General features: G+C 42.5%; 1 protein-coding gene across 2 annotated transcripts in view; it reads right to left on the reverse strand.

The window, feature by feature from the left end:
- Positions 1-1,010: 1,010 nt before the first annotated feature.
- epas1b (endothelial PAS domain protein 1b) overlaps positions 1,011-24,918 on the reverse strand; it is a 34,323-nt gene continuing 10,415 nt past the window's right edge. Inside the window, exons 2-16 of one of the 2 annotated variants that reach the window (XM_079730550.1) lie at positions 23,648-23,838; positions 18,608-18,753; positions 18,091-18,178; positions 17,406-17,524; positions 16,548-16,756; positions 14,368-14,474; positions 12,266-12,413; positions 10,612-10,817; positions 10,311-10,474; positions 7,868-7,981; positions 6,960-7,456; positions 6,730-6,817; positions 6,355-6,448; positions 5,906-6,079; positions 1,011-5,803 (exon numbers count right to left, since the gene is read on the reverse strand). In XM_079730550.1, the coding sequence (XP_079586676.1) occupies positions 5,652-5,803; positions 5,906-6,079; positions 6,355-6,448; positions 6,730-6,817; positions 6,960-7,456; positions 7,868-7,981; positions 10,311-10,474; positions 10,612-10,817; positions 12,266-12,413; positions 14,368-14,474; positions 16,548-16,756; positions 17,406-17,524; positions 18,091-18,178; positions 18,608-18,753; positions 23,648-23,838 (2,497 nt within the window). In that variant the 3' untranslated portion in view covers positions 1,011-5,651. Of the gene's footprint in view, positions 5,804-5,905; positions 6,080-6,354; positions 6,449-6,729; positions 6,818-6,959; positions 7,457-7,867; positions 7,982-10,310; positions 10,475-10,611; positions 10,818-12,265; positions 12,414-14,367; positions 14,475-16,547; positions 16,757-17,405; positions 17,525-18,090; positions 18,179-18,607; positions 18,754-23,647; positions 23,842-24,918 lie in introns of both variants that reach the window. The other variant, XM_079730549.1, reaches the window with a different exon arrangement.

Here is a 24,918-nt window from a genome sequence, read left to right on the forward strand (position 1 = left end):
TTGTGTGTCATAGTTTTTAGGTGTGTGTGTGTGTGTATGTGTGTGTGTGTGTGTGTGTATGTGTGTATATAAGAGACAAAATAGGCACGAAATCATGCCTTGATGTGTGTGCGTTTTGGGAGTATACATGTGTGTGTGTATGTGTGTGTGTGTGTGTGTGTGTGTACGTTTGTGTGTGTACATGTGTGCCGATGAAGTTTGGGCTCAGTTTTTGGCATGGGAAGGAACACGTTAAAACCAGACAAAGGATAATAAACAATCTGAAAATGATGGATGGCTTGTAGCACTGTGTTTGTGCTGATAAGAGATCTACATGTCCAAACAACAGTCGAATATCAATACCGTCTTGAAGCCATTTGACTGATTTACAAGAATAATACCTAAGACAAAAAATGGAAAGGAGACCAGGTATTTTACTACAAAAAGCCTTATGGGTTATTCATGTATAATTTCCAAACTATTTTATTGTTGGTGTACAATTGAAGATTTCATAAATTAGAATTATCTTAACCTTGGATTTGTACAAAGTGGCCATGGATACAACGTTAAATACTCAATATTTTGACCTCAAATGACCTGGAACCTATTATGAATGTGGGGGGAATGCAGGGAGGCTCTAAGCTGTCATAGGCCCCTATAGGCGTCTGGTAAGGCTACCACAGCCCATCCCAGTGTGACAGGCAGCATAGGAAACCTATATTAACTCTGACCAATAAACCACTACAAAAGTTAGAGGCTATTAGTCTTTGATAACCCTGTTGACTAATGTTAATTTGTATTCCCCTAATTTGTATTCCCCACATCTTCATAACTAAAAGATATTACATGACAAAAAATAATCTAAAAAATAAATTTCCATAGTGACCAACCTCGCCTGACTTGAACCGGGGTCTGGAGAGCTCATAACCAACAGCTCTCTGCGAGATGTGCCGGTAATCTGGTTGGAGATTATAACAAATTTATAATTTATACTTTTTTTATAACAAGATCAAAAATGGCTGATCAGTTGGTAAGAGCAGTATGCTTTATTAAGATATCAGTGCAGAAACAAACAGACAATACCAAATAACAATCATAATAATAACAATAGGATATAATAGTCCATCTTTTGCATAAAAAAAACATAATTAGCTAGAACTGCAATGTATACCATAAAAGAAGAAACGGCTCAAAAGCAACAAAACAGGAACCCAAAACAACCATCTGATAATAAGAAGTCAAGCTGAGATTGTCTTCAGAGAGGATAGAATGAATTACAATTTTAAAATTGCCCTTCAAGTGACACAGAATCCAAAGATCTAGACTTGTGATTGTTGTATTTTTCTAAATCAACTGCCATTGTGCATATTCACATACTGGAGCAAAGTAACGTTTGAAACATCTTGTTTCAAATTCACTAGCAGTGATGCCCTCTGATTTTCCAGACACAATTTAGCACCACAATCATATTTAGTCTGTTAAAAAAATACTAAGAAATAAATAATAGAGCAACTTTGATAATGTCATCATTTGTTTTCAGTATTCAAATTACTTTGGTTTAAATCTATAATTCAAGTATTTTTTTAAGTAACTCATTTTCTTTAAATCTAAATCTTTGAATACAATAAAAAAATGCTTCCAATTGGTCTCCAGTTCTGACTTCAAATATAAAAAAGACTCACAAATAACAAACTCCCAATTAAATATTAAACTAAATAAGCAATAACTGATTTTTCAGGGTCCGTGAACAAAGATGTTTATATGTGTAGTCATAGGATATGATGGATCAACATTATCACCTCCCTTCTTACCTCTTGACAATTTGGAGTAGACATTGCAAATATACTTAAACAAACGCCTTTGGGAACTGAATGTCATATTACTTAAATGTTAGGCATGGAGACTTGATCATATATTTGAGGTTAAAATAATTTGGGATAAAATAAAATGGAATGTGCATATATTTGTTAATCACAAAATATGTTTTTCAAATGTTGTGCTAACCAGGTATCTTAAAGGGAATCAGTCCAGCTTTAGGATATACTTAATCCATTTACACCCTTAAATACCCACTTTATCTCATCAAACATTAACTATACCTATTTACACTGTTCGATTTATTCATAAACTTTGTTGATATGTTTATTTAATGAACATACTTATGGTCTTATATTTAAGGTCCAACCATCTATAGCTACCGAACGGCAGGGACACAGAGTTCTGTGGTTATTGTTGAGCGTCCAAGAAAAAATAAATAATAGGGAGGGCCCGACATTGTGCATCTTTTCATGTTCTGCCCTTGTGTGTTATTCTTAGCTGGGACTATTAGGAAAGGAAATGTCCCGCATTCCAATGTTTTTTGGCACCGTAACAACCACGACGGAGGGTTCCCATAGTGTGTCATGTCTTTGGATTTAACAGTGAATCCGTTTCGGCCGTAGCTTTGTCTGTCAAAAAAATAAAATAATTCAACCAGCTCCCCGACCTCCATTTCGAGTATGCACTCTACATTGGGGTCAGAGAGCTGGTTTAACCTGCTGAGCTCGCTGGAGACAAAAAAGTTAATCGCAACCGGAGCTTCTTACGAGGTCAAACTGAAACAAGATAACTGACAAAAGGGAGGTGGAAGGTGAACGGTAGAGTGAGAGAGAGAGACAGGCACCAAGGGACAGGCTGTGCAGCCTCACAACTCAACACCAGCCACCCTAATCTCCTCAGCTCCATCAGGCAACATACTGGACTTCTTGGCTGTAAGAAGTTCATTCCAACGATATTTGTTTCATCTGACACGCCCGGCTGTACATTTTGACGTTCCACTCTCCGTACTTAGGCCATTGAAATATCAAAGGGGTAACCCGCTTTGAAAAGAAATATCTCAATAAATAGACAGTTCCTTAATGTCCTGTTATGCCTTCTTGTCACCTCCAGCCCCCTCCGATCCTGCCCATAGTAATGGTCCATGACGAACCACATTGTGGCCAGTGTATCATAAGACATATTCAGGTCAGCATCACAAGACTTAAAGACTTATTTAGTATGGCCCTTTGCTCATTCTGCAGACTTATTTGGCACACAGGGGCCTCTTGTCGTTTTTTCTTGGCCTTTTGACATCCGAGCAAGACACAGGCCTTAGAGAAGGGATAAGCAGGATGTTCTATGACATCAAAGAAGTCCACTGGGGTTGACCTCAGTGGACCGTTTACGCTCATATGGTTCAGAAGACACAGAGGAGCCGGGGAATCCATCTCTTTAATAACTTCACACAATCTCGCTCCACAGTGCTTTCTCTGCTCGTCAGTCTTCACCATTGGGGTTCTACCATAACTATATTTGAAGAAGATGGAGACCCCTGATGCACTTTTATTTAGTAATCAGATATTCCATTGGAGCTAAATGGGTGCTTTACAGGGAACTTAAGAAAACCCAACCAAATGAGACCAGCCAACACAAAATGGGTATTCTAGGAAGCCAGCCTACCTGTAAAATGAAAAAGGTGCACAAAGAAAGATTTTTGACCAAATAATGATTTTATATAATGTATACATACTTTTGCTCTCAATAACATTTGTTCACTTGAGACGGAAAATGGTAACCAGAGTTAGATCGCACCCATGCAGATAGATAGGCAATCGAAAATATTTCAAATGTCCTAGTGGTCCTTTAACAACATAATATTGCAGTTACCTAACATACACTGTATACAGATCGTCAAAGACTGGGAGGGTGTGCACTTGATAGGTCAATTTTGAGGCCAGCAACTCCTAAGGAAATTCACGTCAATCTCAATACAGCTTTGAAGACAATCTCAGTATGATCATGAGCGAAAAGTTGTTAGTCGATCAAAGGTTTCACAAAAAAGCTTTCTAAGAAGCGTCTTTGTCTATGTATGAGTTATTGTAAAAAGGGTGTGATATGATTTGTGCTAACTCTGCCTTGTTTACAATATTTTAAATGCTACATATCAAAAAAGTGAAACATAGAAAATGTATATTTATATTTCATATTTTTTTGTTCTGAGTTTATTTTTCCTCTTAAAGCAAGAACGAGAACAGTACTGGCCTGCGAACAGATTAAATAGATCAATTTTAGCATAACACTCTGACATAATAAACGCTACAACACAGAAACAGCTAAACGAAAGAAAGAAACCAGCATCTGGTGTAGTCAAGGACAAAGTACCAACACACTTGACTACTAAAAACACTGTCTTTATAGATTCATAGTTCCATCTTTTAAATACATAATGCAAATGTGTACAAGGGTCTATTCATCTTGGAAAAGTGGTCACCACACAAAGACAACAACCAGAGTATTAGAAAGGAAAAAATAATGGGAAGCAAAGACAGTGCAAAATGGAAAAGGGAGGCATTAACTTGAAGGCAGTTTTGTGAGTTACATTTTGCTTGCTTTAACCAAACCGTTAGTTTGCTTTTAAGCCAAAAATTATATTTATATATTTTATATTTATGTTTTTATTTTATTTATGTAAGTATAAATAAGTTCAGAAGAAAGTGTTAACCGCTTTAAATATAATGGTAAACTGAACTAAGAGACAGTGAGAGAGATTCTGATTTAAGAGGAAAATTAAAAAAGACACAATAACCTTACTTTGATATTATACTTTCGGTTGGGTATGTGTATTGCAGTAATGTATGTGTATTGCTGTGGCTATTGAAGTTGCTGGGAGAGAATGTAGGCAGATTAAAATGATAGGGGAATGACCAACCAATACGGCAGGTTTGTAAAATAATAAAAAATAATTATTTGATAAAAAGCACAAACAATGTTGAATACAATAACAAAGTAACAACTATAAGAATGATATAATATGCATAATTTGTTCCAACAAAGTTGACCCCAAAACAGCTTAACTAATGGTAAAATCGAGATAACTATAATGGAATAAGGTAGGAAAAGAAAAAACAAAGGTATTGTGCAATCTATTTGTTTAAGTGACTTGATACAGTTGATAATAGTTTGACTGTAACAAAATTAGCATTTATGAAGGAGTCAAAGTTTGACTCAGAACAGCTTTGTATTTATGGTGTACGTATGTGTATCTGTGATTTTTTGTGTGTTAGTGTTCCTTAAAACATTTTACACTTTTCGATGTTTATCTCCAAAGGGGAAAATAGAGGGAATGGATAGGAACATTTTAAAAATAGATTTTTTGTGCTGCTATGACTTAATAGGTAGTATACTGTCTAGGCTATAGTTAATAGTATAGCCGAGTGTAATAGAAACTTGAGATATGTTTCATAAGTTGGGGTTTGTACACACAATGGCTAAAGTTTAGTCAGACTTTGGGTACTTAACGTGGGGTTACGTGGTCTTTGAAACCCATCTGAAAATTGTAGACACATGGTGTGTCTCCTTACTAGAGTTGTTCACCCTTTTGGTGTGTGTGTGTGAGTGTGTGTGTATGTGTATGTGTATGTGTATGTGTGTGTGTGTGTGTGTGTGTGTGTGTGTGTGTGTGTGTGTGTGTGTTTGTGTGTGTGTGTGTGTGTGTGTGTTGGGGCGATTGATGGCCTTGCTCCACCACTTCCATTGCAACACACAAGCAGACGCACAACACGGGGCGGGTTGTCAGTGGGGATACCATTCAATGGGGAGTTGAGCATTGGAAGCCCAAGGCAGGGGCCTGGGGTTGGGGTGATGGGGGCCCTGCTCTAGGCTGACTGGTCCAGGGCCCTCAGGAGGTCACAGCCCTGGAGGAGGTGGAGGTTGCCCTGCAGTGGGACGTTGACCTCACAGTCGTAGCGTGTCAGCTCGGGAAGGTAGCAGGAGCCCATCGACGGGCCCAGCAGACGACTCACTACACCTGGGAACGGATCGACAGACGTGAAGGGGAAGAGCGACGGACAGAAAGACGGACGGACACTGCACAGAACAACCGAAGTGGAGATAAGAGACGCAGACTTACCCTCTCTTGTGTGGGAAGGCAGCCTGTTGTATTCCGTGTAGCTGCACTGTTGGGGGAAGGCTTTCTTGGTGGGACCCATTGACCCACTTCCTGGATACTGGAATTCCCTGTGCTGGTGCAGATGGCTGAGTCTCTGGGACATGCTCCCTGGCATCATTGCTCCAATGCCTGGCTCTGAGAGGGCCAGAACGACAGGCACGGTTCACAAAGAACACTTGAGCACAACAGAAGAAAAACGGGTCTGGTTTTGTTTATTGATTAAGGTGATTACTATTTATATGGCCAAATAGTTACTATCACAAGTCAACATAAGAATGTGATGGCAGCCAATTAACCAAAACAACTTAAACCTTAATCATGTTGCTACTCGTGCTTGCCAAGGCAAATGCAGCCTATCCAACAACAACACTTATGTTCAACACACACACACGCACGCACACACACACTACCTGCCAGTGGTCCAGAGCTGTGTGAGCGATCTATGGCAGCACAGCTGTTGCCTCTCATCTTCTTCCATATCATTTCTGAACGATTGCTTTCACTCTGAAAAAGAGAGAGACACACACACACACACACAGCCCCAAGTCAAAACCTGCACGCGAGCACATGTGCGCACCAACACACAGAATTTCTCAGAAACAAACAATATTGTGCATAAAATATTCCGTACGCAGTGACATGGCGTTGGATTTCTGATGTCATATGGTGTCTATTATATCCGAATTAAACGACAGTAAAGACAAAGGCTCTCAATAAATGAGTTATTTTGTAGAGTTTGTGTTTGTGCATATGTAGTGTATCCAGTGTATGGGGTCTGGACTCACCACCACCATCTGGTTGAAGGGCCGTTTCATGTTGCTGGTTCTGTCCGGACTCATGTCCCTGCAGGCCTGTCCAAAGGGTCCAATTGACCTGTGCACCCACACACACACACACACACACACACACACACACACACACACACAAAGTGATGTGTAACAGCTGCGTTTCTGTGTGCCTAACCCCTCTTGATGAAACCCGTGTGTGTTATCGTCTCCTCCCCTCTGCACCTCACCTTCTCATCAGACCGCTCTTCTGACAGGTGGGGCGCTCCTCTCCTGACAGGCGCTCCACAGAGTAGCCCTCCGGCCCCCGCTGACTACGCTGGTACGTTAACAGGGGGTCCGGGGGCCACTGGACGTTCTGCCTGCCGCCCATGGAGGACAGAGGGGTGCTGGCCTGGACTTGGTGAGGCGCCACCCGGGCGTGGTTCTCCATGCAGGAGCCCACTCTGGGGTCAACGGGGCCCTGGGAGTGGGGGGCTCCTCTCTTCTCCCCTGGGCCCCAGGTGTAGGGGCCCTCGCTCTTGCCGTGGGCGGACAGAGGCCGGAAGAGGCTGGCGATGGTGTTGAAGCCGTGCTGGGGGCCCGTGTGGGGCCCTGCCAGGGACCCCGCGGTGGAGCCCGGATCCATGGGCTCCAGGTCGGGGACGATGGGGTGGAGCTGGAAGTCCTCCCCGTCCATGGGGATGTACGGAGCCAGGGTCTCCAGGTCCAGGTCACTCAGATCCCCCTGCAGAACCAGGTCATCAAGAGGTTATGGGATCACTCTGAGACTTCGGGTGTTGCATGGTAAATAACCAACCAAACAGGATGGCTGACAGCAGTACATAAGAGGATGGTGAGTGAGAGTGATAGAGAGTGTTTGGTCCTTGTTTTCAAGCATGCACAGCGCATGTTTTTAATGTGTACGGTTCAATTATGAATATCAAAGCCAAGAGATTCACTTGTTGAATGTTATAATCTTTCTAATCACTTTGAACCTGAAAATGCTTTTAACTTGCACTGGAAGTGTGAATGAAATAAGAAATAAATTCAACTAGAAGACTACTTGAAATAACGAAATACGACTTTTGAATTAATCATAATGTACTGATCGATTGATGGATGTATAGCTAGAGAGTTAGATAAGTGAGAGAATAACCTCAGTGTTTGCAGTGCTGTTGATATCATCCGTATCCAGAGAAAACAGCTTCTCAGTCAGTTCCACCTTCAGGTCACAGTCCACTGAGCTGTAGTATTCATCAGGGCTGCTGGGCTGGAGGGCAGGAGCATTGGAAGGGTCAGGTTAAAGCTGCACTACACAAATCTCACCACTAGCAGCCTCTAGGGCATTGTTTCCCAAGCATTTTTTCTGGGGACCCATTTTTTTTTAAATGACAAACCATTGCGACCCAATTCATAGTAGACCTTATCTATAAAATTGTGCGAAGAACAAATTTGTGCATAAATGAACATTCCTGAGCGTTTTTACTGCCAATTCCGCATCCCCTTATATATGAACTAAAACCAGCCATTTCGAAGAGATAAATCACAACTTATTTTTATGCACTTGTTATTGAAAACATAATGCACAGATTAAATACTTAATAAATTAGACCAAATAAATGGATTTAGGCGGAGTTAACATCTCCTGTTTTGGCTATCTCATTGTTTTTATTTCCTCTCATCAGTAAAACAAACTCAATGCACGTTAGCCTTTCAACTAGATTCAATGTTATAAGTAAAATTATCAGAACAATACAAACATTCAGTACTATCAAAAACATGCTACTTGCTAATATGTAAAAAAAAATAATGTCTTGATTATTATTATTTTTTTATTTAAATTTGGTGACCCAATTCAAATCTCCCGCGACCCACATGTTGGTCGCGGGAGATTTTTGGGAATGTCTTTGGGAAAGACTGCTCTAGGGGCTTAAGCTGTAGCTACAGTTATAGCTACATCATTTTCAGTCGGTGAGAGGAGGGGGGGGGCAAACGTTGACCAGTAAAATGTTACATAGTGCAGTTTAAATAATTTCTGTAGAAACTGAACAGACACAATGTAAGGGCAGCTTGATGATGTATTTTTGAATGTTTTTGTATCCTTAAAGGTACAATATTTAGAATGGATACTGCAGTCCAAATTCCCAACATTGAGTTGTCTCCCCTGCCCCCTCCTCCCTAGACTCAGCTCACCTGGGTTGCCAGTTTGAGGGCACAAACACGGGTGCTAGACTAGACGAGCGCAACAGAATATTCTGAGACAAGCACAGTTATCCTCCTTTGACAATGACAAGCCATGAACTTTCCTACACCTAAAGTGCTTCATGTAAACGTTTTTAATTAATTAATTGTTTGCAATTATAACCAGCTCATGTGGCCTCTGTAGGAAATCCATCTGGGCTCTGAGCTGTCTCCGTCAAATGCAACTCCAAGACTTTAGTGTTTTAGCACAGCTCTGATCATAAAGATTTTACCAAAGTGGCAAGGCTTCTGAGGACCGGTAGAATCACGCACAACTCAGTGAATCCAGTTAATTTGCTTGCTTTCATGGCTACAGCACACTCTGTTTGTTTGCCAATTTTTTACCTGGCAAAAGAGGGTACTCGGAGGATAGTCATTCATAACACGCAGGCTAAAAGTATATCAACCATCCATCCCAGGACCGGACGTTTCAAAGGAGAATCTTCTGGCTGTAGTACTGTTGTGTAAGAAGCCGGTATTTTGACTCATCTAATATTTTTTTTGCCCTGATCTTATTATTACTCATTTTGTGATTTAGTAAAGCTAGTTTGTTACACATAGCTCCCTTAATATACAAATTAATTCATTAATAGTCAGTAACTGATTTTCAAACGGTGAACGTTGGGTCATCGTGTATCCGATTTGTTTCCTGCTAATAAAGCACCTATGTGCTAGTGCCAGACGGGAAGAGGGAAAGGAGGGTGATGATGAAGTATGACAAAGCCTCCATTCAAGACCGTCCACCCCCGCTATTCTCATATGCTCTGCCAGAACAACCCCAGAGCTACCAATGAACCCAGAAGCAACATAATGAAACGCTGACGAACGAATCTGTTCCCGTTCAGCCTCGTGCGTTCACTCCAATTGTTCCTGCCCTGTCTTGCCATCTTCTTTTTGAACAAACCTTTTGATTATCAGTTGTAGTGTGCGTGGTCAGCCTTTTTGCTTTTTTGCAGCCTGAGAGCCTTGTCCTAACAGGATGGGAGGATGTGAAACACCCAGGTGGGTGCTACTGCTACACCCTGGCAGTGGGTGGGGTGGCCCGGCAAGACAATTGTATTTGTACAGCCCTTGATCCCAGTTACAGGCCACATTATTGCACCCCACTGACCGAAAACCAAGGATAAACCCCCTTCAATATCAAGTAGGAGGCCTTCCAGAGATGTTTCGGGGTGCAATGAGCCATAATTGAGAGATATCCACAAACCAAGCAAAATTTAATTAAAATTGGAGAGTTAGAAAATTATTCATGTCATACCCACACACACTTTGCAAAGCGCTCAGACTGCAATGAAAAGCGCTATTGGATATATTATGATAATGATCCTGATTTATATTCATATTGAACGTCATAGTACCGTAGAGCAGCTGCTGAGGCTTGGTGTAGCACTGCCAGGAGGCGGGGGCTGGGCAGAGGTAAAGGTGCCCCCCATGTGAGCCATGTCTCCGGGCCCCGGGGCCGGTGGGCCCATCGGGGCGGCCGGCACCTGGGTATACGCTGGCTCATCAAAGTCAGAGGGACCTATCACAAAGAAAAAAAAAAAGAAGAAAAATGAATAAAGCAATTTCAAAGCAGCGCAGAGTTAAGTGTTTAAAACCCATAGACGATAACACAACACAAACGAATCAATTAAGGTCAAACGAGTGTTGCCGACAGACCGAAGTCCAGGGGGATGACGGCGTCGCCGGCCGTGGGCGCCAGCTGCAGCAGGTCCTCCGGCTCCTCCTTGAGTTTGGTGAAGAGCGGCTCGGCCCGCTTGCCGGAGCCCGGCGAGGCGCCCCCGGAGCTGAAGAAGCTGCTTATGGGACGGGGCGTGAACTCTGTCTGCTCCATGGAGAACACGGTGGACTCCTCCTCGATGTCACTGCAGCACAGCAGACAGCCCAACCACAGCTGTGAGGTGTGACTCCAAACACAGGTGTATTCATAATCACTGAACGGGCGATTCAGTTCAACATCGTTGTGAATATTAATCACAATGTTGACGTACAGGATGATTGATTACAATAGACAAATAATCAAGGGAGATCTAGCCACAATGTTAATGTTAATGAAAGTAAGTCAATTCTGTTAAAAATAATTCTAGCATAAAGGCTTTTCATTGCTGCAAATGCACATATTTCTGGGAAACTATGTTATTTCTTTTTGGCGTTTATACATGAAAGAACTGCCACACATGAAGACTAAATCAGGGTTAATTCCCTCTCTCCTGTCCTTCCTCTTTCCTTGTCTGGTTTCTGATGAATTGATTTTACACTCAGTGGGCAGAAATCCTGAGTCAACCGCTCAAGGAAATCTCAGAACTTTGGCCAAAGTTAACTTAGCTAATCTTTGTGCTTGGAAATTCTGTAGGGGGTGAAAAAGCCGGCGTTAAGGATTGAAACAACCAAATCCTGCCTTATAAGCAGAAGTTCACAATAGATTGAGTTACTTTGGTGGCATGAAAGCCTCTTTTTGAGATGAAATACCCCAGCTTATGGCACTACATTATCATTGAAAGTGAACACACATTATTTTTTAAAAAAATGACTCCAAAAATAAAATATATATAAAGTTGCAAGCAACCAAGTATGACGAGTATGGTTCTCATTCTAGAAGTTCTACAAGCCTGGGCAATTTTATAACCTTAGCGCCCAAAAAGCCAGGATTTGGCAACGCTTTATAATAAGGTGCCATAATAAATAGCAAACTAGTCATTACCTAACCCTTTGTTAATATTTGTTAATTGTGAATAAAATATCTATTTGGCACAAGTTGATAGTTCTTTTTCACTGACCACAGAGTGTTGCTGGTTAGGGTTAGGGTTAGGGTCGTGTGTTAGGGTTAGGGTCGTGTGTTAGGGTTAGGGTTAGGGTCGTGTGTTAGGGTTAGGGCCGTGTGTTAGGGTTAGGGTCGTGTGTTAGGGTTAGGGCCAGGTGTTAGGGTTAGGGTTAGGGCCGTGTGTTAGGGTTAGGGTCGTGTGTTAGGGTTAGGGTCGTGTGTTAGGGTTAGGGTTAGGGTCGTGTGCTAGGGTTAGGGCCGTGTGTTAGGGTTAGGGTTAGGGTCGTGTGTTAGGGTTGGGTTAGGGTTGTACAAACAACTAATATTGAATTAATGATGAAAAAACTATTAACTTATGCCAAATGGATATTTTAGTAACAATTAACAAATATTAACAAAGAGTTAGGTAATAACTAGTTTGCTATTTATTATGGCACCTTATTATAAAGTGTTACCCAGGATTTTTTTTTATAATTATAATAATAATAATACTAGATAGGATTCCTACGTTTTTCGTAGGAACCCTAATAAAAATATGATGTCATGCTTTACCTGAGAACATAATTGATGCAGACGATACACTGTGGCTGTGAGTTGCGGCTGTTATAGATGACGGTTCCCTGGGTCTCCACCCAGACGTAGCCGCCGTGTTTAGCCAGCATGCGGTACTGGCTGCTCACAGCCTGCCCCTTGCTGCACACTGCAGACGGAGACAAACGAGAGGGTGGACCCACAATATAATCAGGCAACAATGGTGATTAGAGGACCACAGACACTATCGGATAGGGCAGATATGATGCTGTGATGGGAGAAAACAGGGAAACAGGACATTCGATTATGTTATATGATTTGGTGGTGTGAGAATAAAGTATACATTATTTGGTAGATATGGTGAAGAAGGCATAAATTGTATTATTATTATTATTATATATTATTGTATCATTATTTGTTAGATATGTTGGTATAGGTATGAATTATATTTAATTTGGAAGATACAGTGATGTAGGTATAAATTATATACTTTGATATGGTGGTGTAGGTATAATTATATTTTATTTGGTAGATATAGTGGTGTAGGTATAAAGTACATTTTATTTTTTATAGTGGTGTAGGTATAGAGTACATTTTATTTGGTTTTGTGGTATAGGTATAAATCATATTTTATTTGGTAGATATGTTGGAAAAGGTATCAATTATATTGTATTTGGTAGATATGGTGTAGGTATAAATTATATTTTATTTGGTCGATTTGGTGTCGGTATAAATTATATTGTATTCTTTATGGTGGTGAAGAGATCAATTATATTTTAGGGGGTAGACAAGGTGGTATAGGCATAAATTATATTTAATTTGGAAGAAAGGTGACAATGTATAAAGCACATTGGATTTGGTAGATATGGTGGTATTGGTACAGTATAAATCCACCTGGTGTAGCTGTAGCATTAAGATGCAAGTCTGCCTCAGTTTAGTATCGTGATCTGACTTCTAAGAGGTTCAGTAAAAATAAGCTTGTCAATATGTAGGGTTTGGATGGTGTTGGGTCTAGGTCCTGGTTTGAAGCATTTCCACAAATTGTAATGTCGTTATTCGGTCTAACCACCACTGTTGCTAGCATGAATTTTGTACAAAAATACAAAGAAAATCCTAGCACACATTAGTGACTTAGTTTTAGTAAGATCCAAATCTCATGCTGGGGGCCCCTGTAGAAGACTCTCTCCTCTTGATATTTTAGCTTTAGGGATTGAAGGATGTTTATGTTGACTTGAGAAGGCAATGTGCTGGCCATGTGCCAAGGTCCAGCACTGGCGTGGGAAAGGGCCGCGTTGGGGTCACCCAGTGCACGTGTTTGGTTATGTGTGTGTGTTAGTGTGTGTGTGTGTGTGTGTGTGTGTGTGTGTGTGTGTGTGCGTCCCATAAAGAACACTTCATATGAGGGAACATGGGTCTGCTGACAAGCAAGTAACCGCCCCCCCCCCCCCCCCCCCCCCCCCCCCCCATACACACTACACACACATCCAGTAACATATATTCGCTCCCACAGACAAACCCAGAGGAACTCAATTATGCAGTCATAATCTCCCTGTAATCTTGTTCTCCCACTTTCACAGAGGGCCTCTAATGATATTGAACTGTCGCCATAGACAAAAGCCATGACACTTCAGTCACATACACACACGCACACGCACGCACACACACACACACACACACACACACACACACCTCCATTGATGCTAATGGGGGCCACCTGGATCCTCCGCGTTTGAAGTCGCAGATGTGCAGCCCCTATCATGCCATCGCTGGGCACTCTTAATCGAGTGAAAAAAACATCTTAATACCATGCACTGTACACACACACGATTGGATCCAGAATCCAACAACACAGGGTGTGTGTGTGTGTGTGTGTGTGTGTGTGTGCATGACCGTGGGTGTAAGTGTGTCTGTATCTGTGTGCATGAGCGTGGGTGTATGTGTGTCTGTGAGTGTGTGTTTGTGCTTGTGTGTGTGTGTGTGTGTGTGTGTGTGTGTGTGTGTGTGTGTGTGTGTGTGTGTGTTTGTGTCTGTGTTTGTTCGCATGATCGTGTGTGTGTGTGTGTGTGTGTGTGTGTGTGTGTGTGTTTGCATGTCTGTGTGTGTGTGTGAGTGTGTGTGCTTACAGTTCTGGTGGCTCTTAGTGACGGTGTCTGCGTCCAGGGCGTGGTAGAACTCATAGACAGAACGTCCTAGGAGGTCCTCAGGACTGTAGCCCATCAACTCATTGACCCTGTGACACACACACACACACACACACACACACACACACAGTTACCATTACAATTGCTGTGCTCAAGATAAAACACAAAACAAATGATATACAATAGAATACAAATCTAGAAGAACATTTGCTTATGCACAAGGTATTTGTACAATATTTGCATTGCATTATATTATACATTGTACTTTCATTTTTTATCATTTCTTATTTTCTATATATTATATTGCTTCTTCCTGCTTCCTTGCTGCCAGCCTTACTTTATGTGCCACCATTTAGCTTTCCTTCTGGGAATTGAATGCTTCTTGAAAACTCTTATCTATTCCTTCGCTGTTATCACTCAGCATTTGTTTGGGGATTGTTCCTGGCTGTGTTTCTAAAGGATATCACAGGATTAATGTGAATTGATTACATCAAAACATAACTGAAAGAATAACAAAGTATTCAACCACCTCAACAGACTTTCAAGCATGCTTTGATTGAATCATTGCATTAAATGGACGCTACATTTATCAGGTTGATGATAAAGGATGTTAGCGTACCCCTTTTCATTCAACTTTCTTGAAATTGTGTTTCTTCTTGTCGATCTATAGGATAATTGTAGGAAGCAACCAACACTTTTATCTGTTCAATCATATGAATGGGTTTGATAATGAACAGCAGCTGTTTCCGTTATATGCTTTCGATAAAAGGAACGGCTAGGAGGGAGGAAAGGATTACAATGAACAATTTTCCCGCTCCATCTGTCTGGCTGTTTTTTCTGGAGTTGTATATTCCTGGCCACGTCTATCTATCTGACGTGATGGTGAAATAAGGCCCACCTCTGATCTAGAGCTATAAGGCTGTAGCCCTCCCCCCACCCCCTTTCTTTGAAAAGGAAACCCTGATGTTCAAAGAACATCATGGTAATAACTTATGTCATAATGGTGATGGTTGTGATTAATGTGTTGCTCTCTTGCTTTCTTTATTTTGGCCTCTCACACGCCAGCCAAGAGGAGAGCGAGCTACATCATACTATCTCTCGCTCTTGCTCTCGCTCTCTGTCTCTGTCTCTCTCTCTCTGAGCCTTGCACTTCTTGGCATCTCTTTCTCACACTTTTTGTCCACAAACATACACACGCACGTGCGCACGCACGCACACACGCACACACGCACACACACACACACACACACACACACACACACACACACACACACACACACACACACACACAATTCCCCCTCCCTTTGTCTCTATCAGCCTTTGTTCAGCCTTCTCTAATGTCCACTGCTCACAACAGTCCCTCTACCGGTTCTGACCACTTCTCAGAGAATCTTCCTCTCCCCTGAGTTCCCCTCTCCCTTTCCTCTCTTTCTAACACATCTTCCTTCTCTGAGCCCGGGAGGTCTGGGTCCCTAATGGCTCTCTCCTACTCCCCATTCATGCAGTGACAAGCTGCTCCCCTGCACTTATCTCATTCGGGTCATTAGAGAAAGATTTGTGCACAAAAGGCCAGGGCGAAAAACTTTTTTGTTCCTGATGATTTATCCTGAATAAGATCTTGTATAAGTCTTAATTAATCACTAATTAGGCTGTTCATGACACACATCCTAAATGTGTGTATGTAGGTAGTTGGGTATATATGTATGAACATATTGGCTGTGCGCTGGTGTGTACTGATGTGTGTGTGTGTGCTGGTGTGTTTGTGTGTGTGTGTGCGCGTGTGTGTGTGTGTGTGTGTGTGTGTGTGTGTGTGTGTGCGCGTGTGTGTGTGTGTGTGTGTGTGTGTGTGTGTGTGTGTGTGTGTGTGTGTGTGTGTGTGTGTGTGTGTGTGTGTGTGTGTGTGTGTGCGTGTGTGTGTGTGTGTGTGTGTGTATGTGTGTGTGTGTGTGGGTTCTTGTGATTGTGTGTGTGTGTGTAATGGTTCACGCCCCATGTTAAACCCTTGTTAACATGGCACCTCTCTTTGTATCTTCTGCTCTCCTACATTGCTTCCTAATCAAAACAGGTCGCAGTCTGTCTCTCTGTCTGTCTGTCTGTGTCAGCCAAAAATCAGCCAACAACACGCACCTACGGTGTTGTGGTTGTCTCAGTGGCGGTCCTACCTGTCGTCGCAGTAGGTGAACTTCATATCCATGCCGTGTCTGCTTAGGAAGGTCTTGCTGTCCAGGGGCGTGTCGATGTTGGAGGGGTGGGGGATGGGCTCGCACATTAGCACGGCGCAGGTGAGGGGGGGCTCCTTGTAGCCGCAGAGCACGGAGCGCGGAGGACAGCTGCTACTGATCATCTTGATGTGGCCCATGCAGTGCAGCACCTTGGGGGAAGCCGGGGATGGGTTATAGTTCATGTACCTGCGGTTCGCAGACATTTACATTTAGGGGACGTTGCTGATGCCTTTATCCAAAGCGACTTACAGCCATTCATTCACACATCCACACACCGACGGCGGAGTTTCGGTTCCAAGTCAACCTGCTCCACCTCCTGAGCTATTGCCGCCCACAGACCCCTCCCTTAAGGACTTGAAGGTCCCATGTTGTACCACCAGGTGGGTATCGATCAGCCATTCACAGCCCTTTCACAGTCGACCCTCTAGTGACATCACAGAAGTTCCACCCGGTTGTATGATGGTTCAGTCCACTGGCTCAGCTGAACCCTCCACACTAGACCGTGGGTCAGACATTGAACATTGCCTTATGCTTAGGCTCAAGGTTTGATCTCTTGTCACTATTTAACATGAACCCCTTATGCTCAAGAGTAATCGTTTAAGTCCATCAGTTGTGGCTATTATTCAGTATTCTCTGATATGTGACAGCCCATGTGTTTCCATGTGGTGATTCTTACTTTTACTGTGTGTGCGTGTGTGTGTGTGTGTGTGTGTGTGTGTGTGTGTGTGTGTGTGTGTGTGTGTGTGTGTGTGTGTGTGTGTGTGTGTGTGTGTGTGTGTGTGTGTGCGTCCTCCTCACCTTCCAGCTGGCAGACTTCAGGTTGACGGTGCGTCCCCGGTTGGTCACAGTACATTTCATCCGCATGAAAAAATCTCGTTCGGTGCTCAGTTCTTTACCTTTCTTACCAAATCCATTTCCTACAAACAAAGGTATACAACAATGGTCTTTCTTATTTTTATACATTTTAATGCAGGTAGGCTTAATACAGGCCCGAGACAGCCACAGATAACAGATATTTACATTTATTTGGTAGTATTTAGGGATGGAACGGTTCAAGTTTTCACTCAAAAAGGCATCTGAAGGACAAACCTTCAAATAAAGTTAATGGCAAAAAAAGGTTTTGCGAGTTTACTTTACCGCAGAGGACATGGGACATGGAAAAGAAAAGATGGATACAACCCTACACCTAATATAAACGTTTGAATTTAGAGAAATATCATGGAGTTCGAAGTGTAAAATAGTGTCGCGAGGGCAGGTGGTGGATGAGGGGGATTATGATACAGCCTGTGCATTCTTCAATACACCCATGTTTTGGAGCGTTCGTTTTTGAGTGTTTTTGTTGCATTTTGTACGCAGTCAAACCGTTCCACCCCTTACAGCATGTTATGTTTTGATTGCTGTCAGTATTTCAACAAATATAACCAAATAAAAGCTAAATAAATGGCCATGCCCAGTGTTAACGTGAGGGACAGTGTGGACTCACCAGCCGTCTTCAGGCTCAGGTTGTCCCTGATCTCCTCGTGATCACAAGGGTGGGTGAAATCAAAGATACTGTGACCAGTTAGCTCCACCTGCACACACGCACACACACACACACACACACACACACACACACACACACACACACACACACACACACACACACACACACACACACACGTTTATGGATTTATGGCTATGACACAATCACGAGTCAGTATGAGTAACACTTGACCGTGTGCGTGTGTGTGTGCGTCACAGTCTGAATGTTTGCATACCAGTTTGTGTTTTTATGTCTACATATTTATCCAACATTACTATATATATATATATATATATATATATATATATATACTGCCACTATACATAGATTTCATTGAGGAGGTGTTTTCTTACAATCTGTCTTGTTGATCATGTGCAGTGTCTTGTCAACCTAATGTAGTGTCTTGTTGACTTATTGCACTATCTTGTTGACTATGTGCAATAGAGTCGTTGTGTCAGAGTGTTTGTCAGTGTGCTACCTGTGTGAGGCCCATGAACTTGCTGATGTTGTCGGACAGGAAGGCGATGTCACCGTCGGAGGTCACCACGGTGACAAACCCCTCCAGAGACTTCAGATAGAGGCTGTCCATCTGTTTTTCCGGCTCACAGTCACCGATGCTGCCGTCTGGGAGAGAGAACCAAGTGGGAGAGATAATTTGTTAATGCTAAATGCATTGCGTCCGACTCTCTTCATCTTACTCCATCTCCGTCGTTCTCTTTCTCCTTGTGTGTAAGCAATTTCTGTTTAATGTACACTACATCAATTCAAAGCCTGTTTGTGAATTGTATTTTGCTTGCATGTGTGTGTGTATTTTGAACTAGAATAGCCTTTTCTCTGGCCTTGCCTAAAAAGCACATCATGCAATGAATGAACAAGGAACTAAAACATCATGAGATGCCAAACTGCTGAAAACATCACACAATCCCTACACATGCTCATTTGTATCCCATACATAAAGATAGAACGATTTAAAGCTTGTACCGTGCAAATCCCCCAGGCCTTTAAGGTCTTCTGAATCTCTGGGTACAGAGGTTTAGGGTGAAACACTGGAGTCCTTATGTAGCTCCCAGCCGGAACACACCCTGAATACTAGCCCTAACAGTAAAAACACTTTTATGTTCAAAACCTTTGTTTTCATTGCTGCTTTCCATTTAAGCCTGCAATCTGTTACATGTGGGTATGACCATACATTTGAAGGTCATGTATGTATGTGATGTTAACTATTACATCTCACCTTTCTCTCTTTTAAAACTAATAATACATTTTAAGTGAAGCAAATCCATTATTTTTATGCTGAAGTTCCTACAGCAACCCCTGGTCACTAATGTTTTATTATTTCTCAAGCCTACACACCCACAATTGAAAGTAGTATTATTGCCATGAACAATAGTTGTGCCATGTTATGCAATCCTCCTTCTCCTGGATATAGTCGGTGGCCTGGCTCACACACCCAAGCTCTTGAACACCAGCCAAGACCTCACTCTGCCTGGTGACACGTGAGAGAAAACCGAGACAGCAAGCTTACCAGTTTACAGTGTGTGTGTGTGTGTGCGTCTGCGTGTGTTTGTGTGTGTGTGTGTGTGTTTGTGTGTTTGTGTGTTTGTGTGTGTGTGTGTGTGTGTGTGTGTGTGTGTGTGTGTGTGTGTGTGTGTGTGTGTGTGTGTGTGTGTGTGTGTGTGTGTGTGTGTGTGCGCGTGTGTGTGTGTGTGTGTGTTTAGTACACATTGAACAAAGAGTGTGAGTGTGGGGGGGGGGGGGGGGGGGTTTGGGGTCCTCCAGTGTGTTTCCCGGAGATAAGATAGCAATGTCCTCAAGGCCCCAGTGGAGCCTGAAACTTGAGTTGGGAGCCAGGGCCAGAGATTGTTCCCTTCCACGGGGGTTAGTGTGGCCAGAGCAGCCTGTAGCCCTGACGCTAAGGCCTACACTTAAGAACCACCTTTGGCCTAGTTTCACTGATACGATTACTCTGCATTTAGTGTTAGACGATTGTGGTGTTAAGTGATTGTGCAAGTGCCCTGAATGTTAGAAAACAATGATCAAATACAAGGCAAGTCTGTAGTACCAGCAGAATTCCTCCCTTTCTATTTTTGTCTGCATCAGATGGGGTCCCATGTAGAGCACAGAGAGAACAAAAAGGTCAAAGGAAAAATGTCCTCTTGACAAACTGGATGCTACAGTTCATATGTTTATTGTAATCAACATTTTTCTTGACTTTATTAAAACAAGTTAGGTCGATGTTTATAGACCGAACTTCAAAGTATTGTATAACATCCAGCATAATTATTTTGACAAATTGGTGCCATTTGGAAAAAATCATCCAAATGCACTTATTCCTAATCATGGCTGAAATGATCCACATAACAAGATGAAACTGTCCACTGATTTGGATGTTCTTCTTAGATCATAAGGCGTTGAGTCAAAGTGTAATTGAATTGAATGTAATTTAATTGAACTAATTATAGGATCATTCTGTGTGCTTATCTGATGAGTTTTGAATGTAATTAATTGATTCTGTCTATTCTGTCTGTCTGTACTTCATCATTGCACATAGCAAAGCATATTTTTTTATTGTATTATTTATTTAAAAATTTGTATACTTTATTATAGAGTGAGATTGACAGGAAGGTATGGGAGATAGAGGGAAGTGACCAGGGGCAGGATTTGAACACGGGACACTGCGGTCAGGCCTGAGCCTTCCTACCCGCTGAGCCACCGGAGAACCGCAGCAAAGCGTCATTAATTATCACTCAGACATGGCTAAGTCAGGAGGACAATCTCCTCCATTAAAGACAACTGCTTGCCTATCCAGCGAGGAAGGGGCTTGCTGGCTTTTATAAGAATGATCATAAATTATCCCATGTATTGTGGAAATGTTACTACTTTAAAAAATGTTGTTTTTTAAATTGACAGCAAGGACCCAGCACTTTGTGTTTAAATGTATAGACTCCCATAACAGAATCGTGTTTTTTGCTGAATTTCCAGAACTCCTGTCACTCATCCACTTAATTAACATTATTCTACTTGGACATTTCAACAATCATGTGTTTTGCCCCTCGCAAACCCCCTCTCTGCTGATTTGATGGTGGGATTTTACAATTTGTGAACGGGGCAAGTCGCTGTAATGGTCTCCACTTGGTTTAGTGCTGTCGCTTGGTCTAGCTCTCAATAACATGAAAGGATCTGGTTGTGTGTCTGACCACAGAGCTGTGGTTCTGTCCGTACGTCCGCTGTTCATATATCCCATGTTTCTAACTCTGAGACTGCTGGTGCTTCCCTTGAGGTGCTTGTATCCTCCTGTCACTCTGAGCAGTAGATTCACATCAACCACAAGATGAACAACTTCATAACTGTCTATCCTGGACTCAATCGAACCCTTAAAAAAGAAAATGCCTTAACTTATACTCCCTATAGAACCATCTGCTGAAAATGGGAATAGATTCTTGACAAAGTAGATGATACGAGGCTCGGGGCCCATCCACCCAGCCAGGGAACAAGACACATCTGTATGCTTGTTTTATTTGCTCTGGCATATGCATCTGGCTAAAGCAGGAAATCTCTGCCATAACGCTTGAATTATAAAGGCTATTGAATTTTGTACATGGTATTGTTAACACCATTGTATTTATAACATTGAAATATTATGCTTGAAACAATGTCATCTGAATTTATTATTTTTTACTTTGAACCATTTGAAGAAAAATGTCAACGTTCATAAATTTAGATAGAACAATCAAGTTGCAGATACATCTAAAATACGATATCTGTTACTCATATTCACGTGGTCAAAAATAAGGTACAGCAAATTCAAGATGTACTGTTCGCAGCCAAAGCTAAAGCCAAAGCTTAAACCCTTGCATGCAGTTGGTGCAGAAATTACCGGCACAAGGAGATTCACTCCGGTGGTATGTGCACCTGCATTTGTGGTTTGAGATGTAGCGACTAATCCTGTCACGTGCCAGGTAAGTAACCTGAGCCTGGTGAACAAGTTGGACCGCAGGTTTTTTATATCAAAGCCTCCAAACAGCCTGCCAGATGACCTTAGGTTAGCTGGCTCAGAAACCACTTTTAAATGTAATCATATTGTCATATTGATGATAGTAATACTCAATGAGTCCAAATTCTGTCCAACCAAAACAAGTCAATCATGCAACCACCAAAGTGAAAGCAAAAACAACACATTCAATAGCCCCAAACAGCTGCTGATCATACAAGGCAGCTCTGCCCATCTCCACAGCGGTGGTTATCTGAATTAATGATAGTTAATAAATAAGGGGAATGGTGTGGCTGGACTCCATATTTGTGTACGTTGACTCATGCATAGGGCTTGCAATTGCATCGGTTGGCATTTAAAGGTGTGTATGTATATGTGTGTGTGTATGTTATTGTGTGTGTGTGTGTGTTATTGTGTGTGTGTGTGTGTGTGTGTGTGTGTTTGTGTGTGCGTGAGCGTGTGCGTGTGTGTGTGCGTGCCTATGTGGATGGCGCCAGGGAGGGCCAGTGTTATGGCTAGCAGAGAAACGCCAGAGTCCCTCTTCCTCTCCGATCTCTGCCTCCATCGGGCAGCAATCAGATGAGCGATAGCACCCGGCATCTCCCGTCCCGTCTCTCTGGTTTCACCCCGCGCTAAACTTTCTCCCCTCTTCTCCCCCCACTTGTTCCCCAGCCTCTCCCTCCTTCTGCACATTTGGCCCCGCCCCTTCGTTAACAATGCGCCCTCTCCCTATCTTCAGGACCCCCTTCCCACTCAATATTGTCCCATGTGAAGCCCTGTAAGGCCACCCTGTCCAGGTGACACACACACACACACACACACACACACACACACACACACACAGACACACACACACACAAACACACACGCGTATGCACATGCAAGCACACACACACACACACACACACACACACACACACACACACACACGAAGAACAGTCCCTCATCATTGTGCCACTTGATCTATTGTGAAAGGAAACTAAAGTCTCCTGAGTGTCTACTTCCTCTTTCTGCCTCAATCAAGCCCTGAATTAAACCAGAGAGGTAACCCCACTGCCAACAATCTCAGCAAAAAAAGAGTAGAACAAAAGCACCAGAACTGTGAGGTCCCCAAGCGGTGTGGGGTCCCAGGCTGATGTTGCTCATGGGCCCACGGTATTGGGAGAGGGTTCCAACATCCAGGGGATGCTGTGGAAACTTCAGAACAATAGGCTTACTTTTTGATCGGGCATCCAGAGCGTATTTGGGTCACGTGTACAGAGATGAGGCCAATATGCCTTTCAGAACGCACACAGAATTCGTTTTTGGTATTTCAAAGTGAGTGAGTGACTGAGGGATTGGATTAGTGTGAGTATGTGTGTCTTTGTGAGTGAGTGTGTCTCTCTCTGAGCCTACCGGAGGTTACCAGCTTGCGTGAGCATGAGAGAGTGTGTGTATGTGTCTTTGTGAGTGAGCAAGAGAGTGAGTGAGTTGGTGAGTGTGCGTGTGTGTGTCTTTATGAGTGAGTGTGTTTCCCTCTGAGCCTACCGGAGGTAACCAGCTTGCGTGTGCGCAGGAAGCTGATGGCGAGCCTCATGATGGAGGCCTTGTCCAGGTGGGAGGTAAGGCTGTGGGGGAGCGGCAGCTGGCTGGCCAGCTCGTAGAACACCTCCGTCTCCTTGCTCCGCCTACAGCGCGCCGCGTCCCGGGACTTCTCCTTGCGCCTCTCAGAGCTGCTCCTGCTGGGAGGAAACGAGAACACGTGTCTTTAGAAACACTAACAAGCTGCTGTGGGCAAGAATTAAGAGCTGTAGAGAGAGGGAGAAGAACAGAGTGGAAGAGAGCAGCACATTGAAACTACACCAACCAAAAGACCTCCCTCCAAATGTTTCAACTGTTGCATTGCATGCACTCAAACATGATTCCCCAAACAAATCAGGGAATACATGCCCATGTCAGAAATTACACTAAATTGGCTCAAATCTAAATTGGCTCATACAGAGGATGGTGCATTCAACCCAAAAAAATATCCATCCATCCATCCATCCATCCATCCATCCATCCATCCATCAATCCATCAATCCATCAATCAATTCTCAAAACATATATTAACGCAATACTTTTGTTTTTGAGTTGAAATAAAAGATCATAGGCTTTTCTATGCACACAATAGGCTTATTTCTATCAGATTTGAGCATTTATTTGTTAAAAATCCTTCTAGTAAGCACCTCTCCTTTGCAACACCTGATATATCAAGGTGTGGCATATCAAGATGCTGATTAGGCAGCCTGGTTATTACACAGGTGTGCCTTGGGCTAGTCACAATAATGCGCAGTTTGATTCCACAACACAATGCCACAGATTTTGCAAGTTTCGAGGAAGTTTGCAACTGGCTGAGTACAGGAATGTCCTACAGAGATTGTGCACTGAATTGAATGTTCATAATAATAATATGCTTAGTAAATGTAAATGCATGTGATAAATGTTTTTGTTATTTAGCATGCTATTATAACTCTCACACTGTGGCTATAAATAACCATAGAGTCTATGAGCTTTTGTTTATGTGCCTTTATATCCCTGCATGGGAATATGTCAGTGAATTTATTGTAGCTGATGCTTAATTAACTGTGATATTGGCAAATTCAACGTTGTATAAACAGAGCCTTTTTTAAACTGCTATTTCATTGCTTTGTTGCGCATCCAGCTTTCACATTGGAGAATTTTTCGGATGACTAAATAAATAACAAAATCTTTTGACAGAGACAATCTTATCCTGAGGATATACACAGACTTGCCTGGAGGATATTAAAAGAAAATTC

This window comes from Pollachius pollachius, assembly GCF_949987615.1.
Source record: "Pollachius pollachius genome assembly, chromosome: 2".
Lineage (NCBI taxonomy): Eukaryota > Metazoa > Chordata > Actinopteri > Gadiformes > Gadidae > Pollachius > Pollachius pollachius.